The sequence below is a fragment of the Solea solea genome, chromosome 17, assembly GCF_958295425.1.
Source record: "Solea solea chromosome 17, fSolSol10.1, whole genome shotgun sequence".
In the NCBI taxonomy this organism is placed as follows: domain Eukaryota; kingdom Metazoa; phylum Chordata; class Actinopteri; order Pleuronectiformes; family Soleidae; genus Solea; species Solea solea.
In genome coordinates this window covers 18026740-18042677 of record NC_081150.1, presented here as the reverse complement: position 1 = coordinate 18042677, position 15938 = coordinate 18026740, and the positions used below count along the sequence as shown (strand labels likewise).

The 15938-nt window shown below is 38.9% G+C and overlaps 2 protein-coding genes and 2 non-coding genes across 5 annotated transcripts; 2 read left to right on the top strand and 2 right to left on the bottom strand.

Annotated features, from left to right (window-relative positions):
* Positions 1 to 363: 363 nt before the first annotated feature.
* esco2 (establishment of sister chromatid cohesion N-acetyltransferase 2) lies at positions 364 to 9432 on the bottom strand. 2 transcript variants are annotated; one of them, XM_058612522.1, is made up of 15 exons: positions 9296 to 9432; positions 8404 to 8468; positions 7624 to 7775; positions 7209 to 7533; positions 6727 to 7111; positions 5146 to 5255; positions 4919 to 5039; positions 4261 to 4333; positions 4113 to 4155; positions 3490 to 3631; positions 3223 to 3354; positions 2730 to 2819; positions 2496 to 2639; positions 1707 to 1891; positions 364 to 960 (listed from the first exon to the last, which is right to left on the bottom strand). In XM_058612522.1, the coding sequence occupies exons 2-15, from the start codon at positions 8451 to 8453 to the stop codon at positions 828 to 830; spliced, it is 2085 nt and encodes a 694-aa protein (XP_058468505.1). In that variant the 5' UTR covers positions 8454 to 8468; positions 9296 to 9432; the 3' UTR covers positions 364 to 827. The 2 variants fall into 2 exon arrangements, with proteins under 2 accessions (XP_058468505.1, XP_058468506.1); XM_058612523.1 differs by having other exon boundaries at positions 4928 to 5039.
* Positions 9433 to 9958: 526 nt separating this feature from the next.
* ccdc25 (coiled-coil domain containing 25) lies at positions 9959 to 13978 on the top strand. The gene is made up of 9 exons (XM_058613614.1): positions 9959 to 10133; positions 10307 to 10354; positions 10528 to 10567; positions 11093 to 11144; positions 11234 to 11309; positions 11428 to 11531; positions 11998 to 12200; positions 12352 to 12397; positions 13139 to 13978. The coding sequence occupies exons 1-9, from the start codon at positions 10109 to 10111 to the stop codon at positions 13166 to 13168; spliced, it is 624 nt and encodes a 207-aa protein (XP_058469597.1). The 5' UTR covers positions 9959 to 10108; the 3' UTR covers positions 13169 to 13978.
* A 308-nt stretch (positions 13979 to 14286) lies between these two features.
* trnaa-agc (transfer RNA alanine (anticodon AGC)) lies at positions 14287 to 14359 on the bottom strand. The gene has a single exon. It is a non-coding gene; the product is annotated as a tRNA-Ala (tRNA).
* Positions 14360 to 14789: 430 nt separating this feature from the next.
* trnan-guu (transfer RNA asparagine (anticodon GUU)) lies at positions 14790 to 14863 on the top strand. The gene has a single exon. It is a non-coding gene; the product is annotated as a tRNA-Asn (tRNA).
* The last annotated feature ends 1075 nt before the right edge of the window (positions 14864 to 15938 follow it).

Sequence of the window (15938 nt, the reverse complement as noted above, 5' to 3'; positions counted from 1 at the left end):
TATTGACTCAGGGGGGTAGATACTTTTGTACAACCCACTTTTTCAGTTTTGTATTTATGAAAAAAGTTCAAAAGCATGAATAAATTTCATTTCACTTCACGATTGTGTGTCCCTTAGTGTGTGTCTTTCACATAAAACTTCAATTGAATACATTCATGTTTGGGGTCCTAGCATGGAAAAATGTTGAACAGTTAAAGGGGTGCAGATATTTATGCAACCCACTGTAGTAAGTGTAAGTTAAGTAGTTTAGGCCACGTTTTAATCACTAACATTACCTTTAAAAAGCTGCATATTACTGGAAGGGTTACTTTAGCAGAAGTTGTGATACTCAGGAATTAAAAAAAAAAAACTGTACAGGAACAATTTAGAAAACACTGCAACATGTTTATTAAAATCTATTTACAAAGCAGAATCCTCCTAAACAATGACACACTGCCTGCCTTTAAACATTCTTACTTCTAAGGTTCCCAGAAAACCCTGAGCTGGTGTCAAAAAAACAACAATAATAATCTGAACGTGTGAAAACACTTTTGTGATGCAAAGCACAAAATGAACAGCAGCAGCAAACGATGTGAAAATGTCGAGCTAAATATAAACATCTGAACGTGCGGCTAATTAACACAACATTCACCGAGTATAAATACTGACTGATACCGTGATTCATAATAAACTCAACTCTGGTATAAGTTAAACAACAGTGACAGAACCTCAGTTACTGCTTTGTTTGCATATGAACACTTTTTGCCTGATGATGAGTAAAGAAAAAAAAACAAAAAACATATATAAACACTCGCATCACTGATTTAACAGGCTGAACACTTGCATTCTCACGCGATGAAGTTGTAAACGAGGAACGTCGGCGTGTTGCAGTACTTTGTCGCAAACACTTTGCCGTCGGGCGTCGGGTCAGAGAAGGCGATCTCCCGCTTGGTCAGGTGACTGCCGTACGTGAAGGAGCTCCTACACAATAAAAAGGAGGACAAAAGCTATTAAGCACCAATTACTAACGTTAAGATTTTATATGTCCAAGTGACGTGTTGCTCCTTCAAAGTTGGGAAAAATGAATCATTTAAATGTCTTATTCTCCTGCACCAAAGTTCATAGTCACAGCCCAACAGGAGGTGCTGGTCCACTGTTGCCTCTATCAGTAGATTACAATGTATTTTTATTGTGAAGTTCTTTGTTCCGTTTTACTCATGCGACACAAAACGAGGATTTTCTCTATGGACTTTGGTGCAGGAGAATAAAAAATCTGGATTAAAAAAAATATTGGTTTCCAGCTATAAAAGGCATCTAAACACGAGGTAAATCTGTGAATATATTCCCAAAATATCAGAGAATTAAGATGGATTTTCAAAAAAAAATCATCGATTTTAAACCACAGCACACAGCAGCTGCTGCTCCACTGTTGCCTCTATCAGTAAATTTAAATGCAATTTTTTTTGTAACTTCAGTATTTGAAAGCCCTTGATAATGTTGTGTCACATGGGTATAATAGAACCAGCAAGGCAGCAGTAGACCAGCAGCTCCTGTGTTCCTGCATACTAAAAACGAGGAGTCTGGTGCAGGAGGATAAGCGGATTACAAATGTTGTTTTCCAGCTATAAAAAGGCGTCTAAATGCAAGTTAAAATCAGTTTTAAGAGCTAAGAACTATCCCTTTCAGACCGGTCTGCATTAGTGTTCAGTTGTAGTGGGACACCGTACCTGACTGTGTCGAGCATGCGGGTTGCGATGCCCTGTCTCCTGGCGAGACTGAAGACCCAGATCCGGCTGATCCCGCACACGGCTGGTTCTGGGACGGTGGAGCAGCACCAGGCTCGGTGTCGCTCCATGAAGTCGTCCTTGGTCATGTCCTTGTGTCCGTCCGGCTGGTCGAGGACTCTGAACGCCTGGAAGAAGAGCAAACCCACAGTCATTCCACACTTTAATGGGATAGAACACTTCTCGTCTCCGCCCACCCTGACACTGCTGCTGCATACAAACAAACGCTCCCTCCAGTATAAAAAAAATAGGGCAGGAAATTCAAGCTGATTTATTCTCTTAACTCAGCTTTTGTTTTTGGTCTTTATTAAAATGATTCTGTGGATTAATTATATAAATACTAGCGCTACAATGATTAATGGATTATTAATCCATCACTAACTTTATCTTCAACTGTTTGGAGAAGGGATTCATTGGATTGAGTGTATTTTAAATGATTAAAACAAGTTTACGCCCACCACCTCTCTTTTTTTTTTTCTCATTGAATCATTCATTCACACATTAAATTTTTTTCCAACTGAATAATTTGAACCAAACATTTAAGACCATAATTATTTCCAGGTTTGGGAAACACTGATTTAACACATTTTGGGGACCAAAAAAACAAAGGAAAAACTGACCAAATAATCAAGATTTATGTCAAAATATTCAAAAGATTATGAAAATCTTGATCTGGGATGTGAACGTTGACAAAAGCACAAAGATGAAAGGTTGTAAATGTGTCTGTGGTACCTGACGTATGGGCTCAGCGACCAGACATCCCACCACCATCCTCTCTGTGTTGATGAACAGGTAAGTCTTTGCCTGCAAGGGTCTGCTCAGAGTCACCTGCTGGAAACCAAGCTCGCTGTCTGCGACGCGACGCACGTCCTCAGCCTGATCTCACACACGCAGGGAGAAACAAGATTTAACAGAACATCCAGGAACACAGTGGCAATATAATATGGTGAGAGTGTGCGCGCGCACCTTTTTAACAGCATATTTGGGATCATCCGGCATAACCAGGAGAATTTTTCCATCCCAGAACTCGGACACCACTCGCTCCTTCTTCCAGCCCTGGAAACAACACAGAAAAACTGGTCATTTAGTTCCGGTTTCTTTCTTCTTTTCTTTGCTCCATAAATCAAAGAAATCATTCATTTTGTTAAGACTTTTGGTAAAAACACTGACTTTCTTTAAACCAGACAACTAATCGTGAAAATAATCCACAGATTATTCAATGATTAACAGGGGTTTTTGGGTTTGAGGGGTTTTCCAGATATTTTCAGCTTCTTAAATGTGAATATTTAGAAGAAAAAAAATTATTTAAAAAAATTATAGATAATTTGTACCAAACTACATTGGCTTTTGTTGTGTCACTGTATTTAAATGTCTAGTTAGTTCAAAAATCAAACTTATAATCTTAAACCGAGAGAGACGGACGTGAGGCAGAGAAGACAAAAACATGTTTTATTTTTACCACAAACTTGATGGAGTCGATGAAGCGCTGGTGGAACTGCGTGTGCTGGAAATTGTCCTCAGGATTTTCGGCGCTGTAGATCATCCCACACGAGCCGCATGTCGTCGCACCGAAACGTTTCTGACCGGCATCCTGATTTAACAAAAAGAAAACCAAAAAAACAAATACAAACATTTGAGACAAATAAAAAAACATGATGAATCTGCTTCCACATTTGTGTTCTTCAATTAAAACTGTTTTCAGGTCAAACATGACAGTAGAACTTACAATGATGAGCTGGTCGTCGTCCTGCTTCTCTCTCTTCTTACGAGCGCTGCGTTCTCTGGCTGAAGACGGCGTCTGCAGTGACGCGATGCGGCCAGAGGGGGTGCTGCAGGACACGGGAGGCTGCACAGCTGCTTTCTTTAACCTGTGGAGCAAAGTCTTTGTCAGTGTTTTTCCTTTTTCTTTGCACATTTTTTCTTTTCTATATTATTTTTTCCACCCAATGTCCTTAATCTTTTACGTGCATAGTTGTTTAATGTTGTGGATTTATTATGTTAATTAAAGAAGCCTTTAACGAGGATGGGTTTTGTTTTGTTCTTTACACATAAACACAGGAAAAACCAAACAAACACCAGTGGACGCGATGCAAATTTAAAAGGTTTCTATAAATAGATACCAGGAATGTTGGTTTCTATAAATATTAATAAGAAATTAACTCATTTTCTGTTTAGTTAACATTCATTATTCTATTGTGTGATATGTGTGATATATATATATATAAAATATACTTGGTTATAACTTCCCAGTGAGATAAAGTAAAGGACTTGTGATTTTCACATACAGCAAGATTCAAATTGACAAAATTAGATGAAAAAATTAATAAAATAAACTTTTGATGATGAAACCTTCTGGAGGCGGAGCAAAAGATAGGATACACTGCTGCAGGTTCTGTAGATTAAAAAAAATAAAAATCCATTAGGAATTAATTGTTTTAAATGTCTCTTTTTGTCTCAATAATATGAGTATTATATTGTTTTGGAACTGTGTGGTTACTTTTGGGTGGGCTGAAGGTGGCGCTGTTGGGACTGATGTCACTCAGGTCAAAGACGTCTGTCAGAGAAGCATCCTGAAAAACGGCAGCAGAAAATAAGTGTTTTATGTTCAGTTAAAACACTACTTTACATTAAAAACTACACTGTTTTTAAAAAGTGTCACACAAACAATACAAATAAAAATCTGGGGATAAAAACTATGACCCAACAGAACAATTAAAAACAAGTGATGTGATTTTTCCAGCTTCTGAAATGTGAATATTTTCTGGGGGTTTTTCCTCCATAAAATAAAGAAATCATTCATTTTAGATAATGGACAAAACAAGACATTTTTCTTTGAAACACAAGCATCCCTTGTTTGTCATTACTCATTGTTATTAAACAGAATCACAGCCACGCGTCTACTTATCATCTTCAGCTTAATCAATTATGAAAATGAACATTAGTTGTTGCCTGTAAATTAAAATAAGCTTTGTTTTAAAAGCCCAGGAACAACATATACAGAGTTACAGTAATCTAGTGGAGAGGTTATGAAGACAACATACAGGATTCTTCCAACCAGGACACAAATACAAATTAAAATACCAGGTACAGTTTTATGAGGATTAAACAAATTCAATCCTGTATGACAATGTTTGTGAAAAGGTAAACAAACTCACAAACTTCACCTGTGAGTCGGTGAACGAGGCTGTAGATGAGCGACTTGGTGTCGGAGTCCTCGTCAACACAATCGTCAGCTCCTTGTTAATCCCATATTTCTCCCTCAGAGATTTAGGTGAGCTGAGACAAGAAGATCAGAAGATGATTCGTGACTTTCTGGAATGTTTTGTTTCTGTTTTAAATGAGGTGTTAAGAGTTTGTTTTTTTTTTTTTTTTTTTTTAGTACCTTAAAGGCTGTGCAGTTCCAGGCTCTTCGATCCAGTCGGACAGATCAAACCTGGGTCTCCGTTTGGTGCCGAGCTGCTTCTCTTCTGCTTTGAGCGGCTGAACGACAGTCTGCAGCAAACGACGACATCAGATTTACACTCACATGATATAAAAAAAAAAATTAGAAAATAAAAAAATGGACATCTGGATAAGCAGACACCATTATATAGGAGTGATGGTTGATTATTTTTTATGTTCAAATTCAAATTCAAATTCAACAGCTTTATTTATCCCCACAGGGTAATTTAGTTTGCAGCCTCAGTCACATAAACGTACAACAAACTGACAACAACACATACAGCAACTACTCAGTACCGCAGGTGGGCATGGGCAGTCGAAGCAAGTACAAATTTAAGAAATAGATATTAAAAAATAAAAAAAAAAAAAAATAAAAACCTGGACTGTGTTTTTCTTTTTAGCTGTCAGCCACATTTAAAAGCCTGATGGCCGAAGGAATGAATGAATTTGCAAATCTGTTTGTCTTCCTCGGGGGGGCAAGGTAACGCCGCCCTGAAGGCATCAAAAAGAACTAGATCGGCAATTCCGTGCCGAAATTTCGAGCGTGCCTGCAGTTCTTGCGGCATGTGTCGTCGGGTGAAAACACCAAGTTTTAAAGGAGAGAGGGAGAGAGAGAGATTCACAAACCCTCCGTCTCCTATTCATGTGTATGTTAGATGGGCGATCCGCCCACACACCCCATACACAATCATTATAAAATTAGAAAACCCAAAAAAAAGTTCAACACGTAAAGTGCGATTGTGTAAAAACCGTAACATGTATCAAAACTTTGACTTAGGTGAGAAAAGTCCCAAGTCTTGAGACTCGTTTAAAGTTCCAACCACGTTTCTACGTTAAAGTATGACGACACTGTGATGCTCCAAAGTGGGCTTGGTTTTCTCCTTTTTTCGACCGTTTCCCAATCATTTTAATATGGAAATTTTTTTACAGTTTTTTGCGATTTTTGTCGCCATGCGGGAGGAGTAGCGCGGCGAAAAACGGGTGGAAGAGGAAAAAGAGAATATCAAGAGATGCTTCAGCTCAATGCATTCTAGTGAGAACTCACTAGTATGCATTGCAGCTGCAGACACTAATTCCTGACTGAGGATGTGGTCAGGATGACTAATGATCTTCCTAGCTTTTTGGATGACCCTTTTTTTCCCCAGATAGAACTGAAGTCCGTTAGCTGGACTCTGATGATCTTGGAACAGACGATGATCTAAAACAATAAATCCGCCAACTAATGACTTTCAATTATTTCATTGTTGTTAAAAATGGTTTAAGTTTAAATTGTCATGAAGCTCTGTGTGTGAGCCGTGATTGAGTCTTAATTTAGTGTTAAACATCATTTATATCAATTGATTTGCTGATTATCTGATTGTTTTGACTGGAAAGTAGTGAAAAAATATCCAAATTTGGAGCGTTCATGACTTAAAACACAATAATGTGATTAAATAAAAACATGATTTTCAATAAGGATGTGACCCAATGTCTCACTTTCATCTGCAGGTCAAAGCATAATCTAGGAATAAAGTAAACTCACTTTTTCATGTGTTTTCTGTTGGTTCTTCACCTGCTGCTGCTGCTGCTGCTGCTGCTGCGTCGTTGTCGTCTCGCTCTTTGTCTGAACCGGTGCTGCTAGACTCTTCTGCTGCACTGAGGCCGGTTTAGTCGAGGACTTTGGTTTAGACTTCTTGTACATGGACTTGGGTTTCTTCCCTGTACCGAAGAACGCAGCCCCGACGAAGATCTTGGGTTTGGGCTTCAGGCTGCTGAAAGTGATGGTGATGGCTTTCTTAGACTCTGACACAGGTTTGGTGACAGTGGTGGGAGGAGGAGCAGCTGCAGCTGCAGCAGCAGCAGTGGGAGCAGATGTTGTTGTTGTTGTTGTTGCTGCTGCTGCTGCTGCTGGTGGTTTGGCCGTGACACTGTGGAGTGAAATAATGCAACGACAGATTGTGACAAAAAGGTAACAAAAATTATCTCCAAAAAAAGTATAGTCAGAAATCTTCTGACTTCACAAACCTTAAGCTGAGTTTCGAAAGTGTGATCTTCTTGGTAGATGTCACGTAGCTTTTGATTCCCGCCTCTGCCGCGGTTCTCAATCCTGCAGAGACTTTCTTCGGCTTGTTGCCTCCTTTGACGTTCTTCTTATTCTTCCTTTGCTGTTTTATTGGCTGAGAGGGAGGTGACGGGAGAGCGGGAGGAGGAGGAGCAGCAGGAGGCAGAGACTCCTTAATGGCTTTCCTCTCCAGTGGAGTGAGGTAGACGGGCTTCTGTTTGCCGTAGAACGAGCTTGTAACCATGGTCTGTTTCAAGGAGGGTTTGCGGGGCGATTTGGCTGGAGAACCTAGAAAAGAAGCAAATAAATACGTATTGATAGTGATTTGAAAATAAATCCTAAAAAAAAAGGAAAAATCCTTCAAAGTCAACACCATACCTGCTGGTCTAAGTGGTGATTTCTGTGGTGAAGGACAGTTCTTCTTGTTGAGACGTCCAGTTAGCTTCTTACTCATGGGAGACTGCGTCGGCTTCCTCGGGGAGCTTCTCTTTACGGGGGACATCTCTCTCACCCCCTTCTTGGAAGGGTGACTGCCACAAAATACAGCACAATCGCCATTTTATATTGTTCTACATTTACGAATTTAGTTAGGTTAGGTGTTGAAAACTGTGACGACAGAGACCTGGTAGATCGCTTCACCAGCTGTTTTCATAAAACATGTAGGGTAAAGGTTAAATCAGGCAGTTTTCCCCGATGTAGAATGGGAGAAAGTTTAACAGAAAGGTCAAGATATCGGGATTACAGCAGGTAAGGAATAATGTCCACACTCGCTCTTCTATACTCATGAAAAGTCAGATATACTAAAGTGTGCAATATATTGCTCAATCTGCATTGATTTAAAGTGAGCAGTGAACTCTTGACAGCGTGAAACCGCGTTGTGTTCATAAAACTAATGAAAACACAGCATGGGGGGTGTAAAACAAAATACAAACAGATTTGTCATCTCTACAATACTTAATGAACATATATGAAGAGGTCAGATAAAAAATAGAGTTAAAAAATGGAACACGATTGATATTGTATGTATTTTGTTTTACATCTGAGTAAGAAGAAACATTAGTTTGAGGACAAGCGCTAAAGGGATTAATTCCAGAACTGTAAAATATATATGACATTATAAATCAGATACTCTAACAATATTCAAACCCAGTGTCCCACCTGTCAGAGTCCAGAGAGGTAAGCTTTCTCTTCCTGGTAGTAGGCATCATTTCAACAAACGGCACCTGAACACAGATGACACACTTCATTTAATGATTAGACATTACACGTATGTAGTTCTCTCCATTAATCATAAATTAACATTACTATACTAAATCATCAAGTTTGTTGATATGATCACTGCCTTTTACGAAAAAGACAGTAAAATAGTAGTAGGAATAAATTACTTTCTATCGTGAAAAGTGAGATGTAATATTTAGCTCATAATTACAGCAGCCGAAAAGCAGCGACATAAACCTTGCGTTTGGACATCATGAAATCTCACAAACACAAAAATAGTTTATGGGTTATTTTGAGGTTTGTCGGTTAAATTAGCAGACTTTCTGCAGGTGTTTGGTGAAAATGTCTACCAGTGAACAGATACACCCCAAACCTTTATCCTTACGTGACCTCGAACACGTCATTGACATTTTATATGACAATGTATTTGACTTAAAGCATAAGACGACAATTAATTCACGTTTGTTTGAGCAGAAATGTGAACACACTCGAGGCGAGCGTTGACTTACACAACTTGAGCGCTTATTTAACACAAACACGGCGAATAATGGGACAAATGGCGGGATGTTTAGCTAACACACAAGCTACTTTTGTCCTCAATAGAACCTAGCTAGTGTGTCAACAACGACTAACAACCACCTAAACACGGCATTAGTTTGTCTATTTACGCGCCTATTGTGATATTCGTCTGTTTTACAGCTCGCGTGATCAGACGCTGCTTTATTGAACACGACTTCAACGTAAATACGACACTCGCGAAAGAAATAACCAATGTATATTTGGCCGTCTAACGCCGAATACACGTCCGTAAAGCTGGTATCAGTTTACATACCGAATACGTTTCTGTCGCGAAGCATAAAGCGACAAATGTTGAGATAAATTAAAAGTTGGCGGCGTCTCGGCAGCTTCTGTTGCCCGCGTTTCTTCTTCGTGTTTTGAACACCCCGCGCTAGCTGGCCGGAAACGGGAACGAGACATCGGAGGTCTGACTTTCATTGCCTTCAAAGTAAAAGCTCACAACTGTTTATGCTGTGTACTTCGCAAGGAAAAAAGGGAAACGTTAAAATTTAATCGGAAAAAAAATGAAATAAAATGTAAAATGAATAATTGTACAATGAATGAAAACGTATTATTGCAATTAAATACATGTTTATGCTGTCTACTTGGCTAATGGCCCATTACAAGTTAACACTACGATAAGCAAAGATTAAACGTTACAAATATGGTACAACTTTTATTTTTCTGAAACTATGAATATACCGTTTTTTTAAGACCGTACAGATCACAAATGTGAGTAAAAGAGCACAAATACTACAAGGACAATACATTTACGATAAAGTTAGTGTGTTTAAGCATATTTTGTTTCTTCATATAATCCCAAACTGACTTGTTTATGTCATTTGCAGGGCTGCATAATATGGAAAGCATCGTACTTTGATTATACAAACCGAAACTGTGCTTTTATTTTGACGGCCTATTTTAAATACTTCCAGGGTCAACTTTTTACATGGGAAAAGTGACAGATAACAACGAACCATCGCCTCAGAACTGGTCGAAATTTGCTCGTTTCTGGTGCTCGGCGTGTTTAATTCGATACTTTTAGACACTGATTCATCTCTAAGTGGCGACTTTTAATCCACGTAAAATGGTGTTTTACTTCACGAGTGCCGGTGAGTGCAGCCACACAGTTAGCAGTGGTGTTAGCATGTAGCCTGGTTAGCCTGACTCCCCTCAAAGCTTTGGGTTATAAGTTTATTTAATGTTAAATGTGACTTTTTAATGTTGAATTTAACGAGTTGTGTGCTTATTCATGTAAAATAACAGTATTTCTTTCTTCTGTCAGTGGTGGAGACTCCGTACACAATCTACATGGGAAAGGACAAGTATGAAAGTAAGACTGTTAGCATTATAACACATTCACTGATCATGCTCTGTGATTTTATTATTATATTATATTCAGTTCAGTTTACGTGATTATTTAAACTTAATTTTCTGCTAAATCAGTGTCTATTGTGAGCTGCACGGTCTAACAGATGATGAACGCCTGTTGTTTTTTGTCAACAGATGAAGATCTAATAAAGTATGGGTGGCCCGAAGATATTTGGTGAGGTTTTACACAATTTTATTAATAATTAAAAGTGACTCAAGTTCACAACAAAGTCTCTCATGTATGAGTAAATGTCTGCTTAAAGGTCCCAAACATTGTTTACGCATACAAAAATGTCAGGAGTTAAAGGTTTGTTATAAAATAAAATGCAAAAATCAGAAGATAAAAAAGTGTTGCTTACATATGTCCCACTTAATTAACACTTGTTGTTACCTTCTGTTTATGGAACTCATTTTTTCATTATTTTTTGACATTAGTTTTTGTTTGTAATCAAATTGATCACAATATCTAAAACTTGTAATTATTAATAACTGTATACATGTTTACTGTCTATTTTCTAATCGACAGATTAATTATGAAAACAATCGTCAATTGCAGCCCTAGTTTGTGCTAATCTAATTTCTATATTTGTATTATGATAATACAGTACATCATCAAGTATTAGCACACTTACATACATCTTTGTCACATGAACTAAATAAATGACACTTTTCCTTATTTTATTTTCTTCTCGACCGGCAGGTTTCATGTGGACAAACTGTCCTCGGCTCACGTTTACTTGAGATTACCAAAGGTGAGGGGTCAACACTGTGAAGAACAGTGAATCTGAAATATGACAACTTGTAAAGTATTGATTCCTGCCAACACCTGTGTGATTTCTAGGGTCATACCATAGACGCTATTCCTCCAGAAGTGCTGATAGACTGTGCACAGCTGGTGAAGAACAACAGCATCCAAGGTAAAACAACCTGCCTCCTCACATCAACATACACTAAACAGCTACAAAACATGAGTGTAAAACATGCCCTGGATTAAGTGCTTGGGATTAATTTGTTAAAAAGTGATTTTGTTTTCAGGCTGTAAAATGAACAACATCAATGTGGTTTACACGCCGTGGGCCAACCTGAAGAAAACCGGAGACATGGACGTAGGACAGATCGGATTCCATCGACAGAAAGAGGTCAGTTTACACAACTGAAATCAAACTAAATAACAGCTTCATGCATGTGTTTTTGACGGACAATTATAAGAATATATAAAATATTTTATATTCTTTTTATAGAAAAGGGGAAAGCCAAACATTCTGAGCACGAATATCTGCCAGTGGTGTAAGCAAATATAATTTTCTCGAATTCCCCAAACTGTCTAGTAAATATAGCCATTTTAGGGCCATAACTCTTGAATAGAGAAGTCAGACTCTTTAAATCAGAAAGAGAGAAACGTCACAAAGTAGCATTTATTCAAGTCCAAATATGTCCAAATTGAAAAATCCAAATGTCTAAAAGGCAACCATTAACAATAGTTAAACCTTTAAATACATGTTTCTTTTTCATGGCAGCTTCACGAGATAACTTATCTCAGTGTAATTGTCTTATCAATGCTTGAATCAGATTTTCTAATGTCATGTGCCTGTGTTTTCTCTTCAGGTGAAGCTTGTGGCCGTGGAGAAGAAGGTCAACGAGATCGTGAACCGCTTGGAGAAAACAAAAGAGGAACGCTTCCCCGACCTGGCGGCGGAGAAGGAGTCGAGAGACCGAGAGGAGAGGAACGAAAAGAAAGCACAACTCCAAGAACAGAAGAAGAGAGAGAAGGAGGAGCAGAAGAGGAAAAAGGAGACAGAGGACCTCAGGTACACGATCAGACAAAGGCTTACGTGCAATATATGGTCATCGAAAGGTCCTTTAAATTGACTCCATTTAAGGCAAATCAAGTACATTTCAATATCATTTGAGCATAATCTGAATCTTCTTTTAAATCTTTGACTTGTTTTCCTTGTCTAGGAATTATACATCACTGATGCAGAGTGAGAACATGCAGACAAATGAGGTGAGGATGTCAATCAGCTAACTACCAACCAACCAAGAGAGACACATTACGTGTTCTCCCATGTCTTTGTTTATCAAATAGCATTGTGTGCATGGACACATGTAGAAATCTGATGAATTATTTGAGTTAGAGCCCTAAAACTTTGAAATACGACAAGTTTTCTTGTCTTTTTAATCATTTGATGTGTAGTTGTGCTCCAATAAGGTGGTATAAAACATAAAAATCCATAGCGGTGTTGTTACTAGGGCTGCAACTAACCATTATTTGAATCACTGATTTATCTGTCCATTATTGTCTCAATTCAATTGAGTACTTGTTTGGTCTGTAAAATGATTTTGTTGTTATATGAAGCTGAAAAATCTGACAAAAACTGTTATTTTTTGTAGAAAATACACATTACAGGCAGAAAATGTGGATGGGGATGCTGAATACTTGTGATTGCATTTAATGTGTACGCAATCTGCCTTCCACAGATTGGTGCCATGACACTCCAAGTATAGAGGGGAAAAATAGTTCAAAATTAATAAATGCTAGACGCACATACAATTTTCTTCCAGGTTTCTGTATTTGAGACCAAGTTTTGTGAGTTTTAGTGTAGTTTTATGCCCTAAAAATGTAATTATTTGGGGAGACAACAAAGAAGTAGGTAAAATATCTGTGATGTTTAAGAAAACCGCTGTTGACTAACGCTGTTAGATTAGTCAAATCTTTCAGGGTTTGATGTTGATTTGTCATTTGCAGGACGGCAACGACTCGGACGACTTCATGTAGGACATGAATACGAGGCAGCAGCGAACAGACCGATGACTCCTCTTCATCACTGCTCAGATCTGCTGTCAGGATTCTGTTTGGCTGCTTTTGCTCGCTGTAACCCTGCACTGACATTTTAGAAGGGGAAGGGGGAATTAAAAAGAAGAAAAAAGAAGAAATAAAAGAAATGGATACCTTGAACTTTTGGTCACGTTGGAGCAGAGAGAGCGAGTGAGCGGGTTAGCTTTGCGACGTATGCCACGTGGCTGGTTCAGACTCTTCAACACAGGATAACACTGTGGACGAGGGAAAAGCAGGAAACAGGAGGGTCATTTTGGGGGGGAAAGAAAATCTCAAGCAGTCAAACAGTGTGTGTTTGGCTTTTCACTTAATTAAAGTGGTGCCTATGATGACCTGTCTGCTCATTTTATCCATGTGTTTTCACATCATACTCCATTGAGAACAACTGATGTATGAATTAAAGTATTGACTTGCTCATTGGTGCTGCTTGTGTCAACAATGACAAAGACACTATTATTTTTTATAAACCTGTCCCAGCCTCTGTTGTTTTTTGCAAAACGTTCCCTTTTCCCCCTGTAGGTGGCAACATTAGCACATCTACAGTGTCTTGGTGTATGCAGATGAATCAGTATGATTGCTTTTCCTTCCTTCAAAGCAGCAGAAACATGTTTATATTATATGACAGTGACTCTCCTTTTGAGGATCTGTGGCTTTTACATGTGGAGAGAATGTAATGAGCGGGGCTGGTATTTTACGTCCATGAGGTGCTTTGCATGTAAATCATTTAATAAAAGTGTTTCACTACAAACATTTAAGGGTAACAATTACCCTTGTACTTCCCACTGAGGTAGTTTAAGCTCCCATGTGCGTAGTTTATAGCATAATTGATGCGTTCATGTTCAAAACAATATACATACATAATATGCATACAATTTAGAGCTTCACTTATTTAACTATACATTATTTCTTAGAAAAGTACAGTATGTTCACCTAGTTCCAAAATAATATGAATCAGAAACAAATGTGCTGCAAAGAAAAGGCTTTTGTCACGATGTACATCATGTGATGTCCATATTAAAATAATTAGAAAATTAAATAGGAATGGGCGAAAAGGACATTGGAGGATGCGGGCATCGATCCCGCTACCTCTCGCATGCTAAGCGAGCGCTCTACCATTTGAGCTAATCCCCCACTTTCGACATTGGGGAACTCTATGCATTATATCGGCATACACCGCGTGAGGGGCGTGGACGTGATATAATTGAATGCTTGGGAGTTTTGTAAATGTTTCTTAACTCAGTCTCTCACAAAAGAAATCACTGCATTTATATACATATCAGAAATAACATATCCATGGTGCGAACTACGGGGGAGCCACGAGGGGTCTCAGCCCCCCATATTGAGACATGAGCTCCCCTGGACACATGATTCGTGACATTTTGGGAGGGTCGGTGGAAATACAAGCCCTCAGAGGCACGCGCAAGCGTCCGACCCGCAAAATCATCAAAACATTTACTTATTCTTTCATTAATCCCAATTTAATGTATGGGGTTAAATATGAGTTTTTTCAATTGGATACAGGTGGGCGCAGATGTAGGCCACGCCCCTAGTCGTATTCATCGTCTCTGTGGCGCAATTGGTTAGCGCGTTCGGCTGTTAACCGAAAGGTTGGTGGTTCAAGCCCACCCAGGGACGTTTTGAGTTGTATATTAGTCACACTGCAGAAGTCAGTTTAATCCAGCGCTTTGCTCCGTCCTTGGTGAAAACCCATTGTGAAGTATATACTACGGTGGAGGACGAAACCTGATTTATGAATAAACAAATGCCTTACATTTATTTATACATTTCTGTTTACTTACATTTATTTATTTATTTATTGATGTGTCCATATGTTAATGGGGTAGGAGGTCCTAACCTCAGTCAACAGCATGATTGGTTACAGGAGTGTGCTCGATTCGGGTCAAGGACTACTGCCTTACTAGTGGCGCTGAATCGTGTACAGGAGTGTTGTTGGCTACCAGCCCGCCCAGCACTGTTGCCAACTCCTCAGTAAGGAAAGTCGCTATTGGCTGTCGTAAAAGTCGCTAAATTACGTCATCGCCTAATTTGCAAGCACAGTTTAGGTTGCATCTCCACCACAAAAAACCTACTCAACTCAACACATTCATTTTTACAAGTCTGTACGTCTACTTGCCTTAAATCAGCACATATCGCCACATATCAAATCCAACCACCACTCACGCATCAAATCTATCAAAAAACAATATTTTGCCAATATTTTAGAGACCCTCCCAAAATCTTACGAATCATGTGTCCAGGGGAGCTCATGTCTCATTATGGGGGGCTGAGACCCCTCGTGGCTCCCCCGTAGTTCGCACCATGGATATGTTATTTCCAGTAGCGTACCTTGGGGTTTCAGTCAGGGCCTTCAGTAAAAAAAAAAAAAAGAAAACACGCACAAACACCGACTATATTCACGAGACAGTTGATCTACAACAACCATAGCGCGCACGCACACCACTGCGCATCTATAGGCTATAGGAGATCAGAAACATGATGGATTAGTGGTGTTAATGCAGTGGCCATAGCTCACTTCAAAACCCGCCAAAGGTTCAAACATCATTGATGACAACAGAGGGGGCTAGCGCCAGACACATCGCTGGGCCTGGGGCGTTCTGTCACTATGCATCGAATTTTGATTGGCTGACGACACACGTCAGTCAAAGTTATAACCAAAAAACCAATATAAATAATAATAAAAAAAATACTT

Excerpts from the sequence above, each read along its gene's own strand:
- esco2 (XM_058612522.1), bottom strand. The coding sequence starts at position 8,453 with ATGATGCCTACTACCAGGAAGAGAAAGCTTACCTCTCTGGACTCTGAC. Across the intron at positions 3,632-4,112 it reads TTTTGCTCCGCCTCCAGAAG|GTTAAAGAAAGCAGCTGTGC; the intron begins GTTTCATCATCA and ends TTTGCTCCACAG. Across the intron at positions 961-1,706 it reads CGCATGCTCGACACAGTCAG|GAGCTCCTTCACGTACGGCA; the intron begins GTACGGTGTCCC and ends TTTATTGTGTAG.
- ccdc25 (XM_058613614.1), top strand. The coding sequence starts at position 10,109 with ATGGTGTTTTACTTCACGAGTGCCG. Across the intron at positions 10,355-10,527 it reads GGGAAAGGACAAGTATGAAA|ATGAAGATCTAATAAAGTAT; the intron begins GTAAGACTGTTA and ends TTTTGTCAACAG. Across the intron at positions 11,145-11,233 it reads TTTACTTGAGATTACCAAAG|GGTCATACCATAGACGCTAT; the intron begins GTGAGGGGTCAA and ends TGTGATTTCTAG.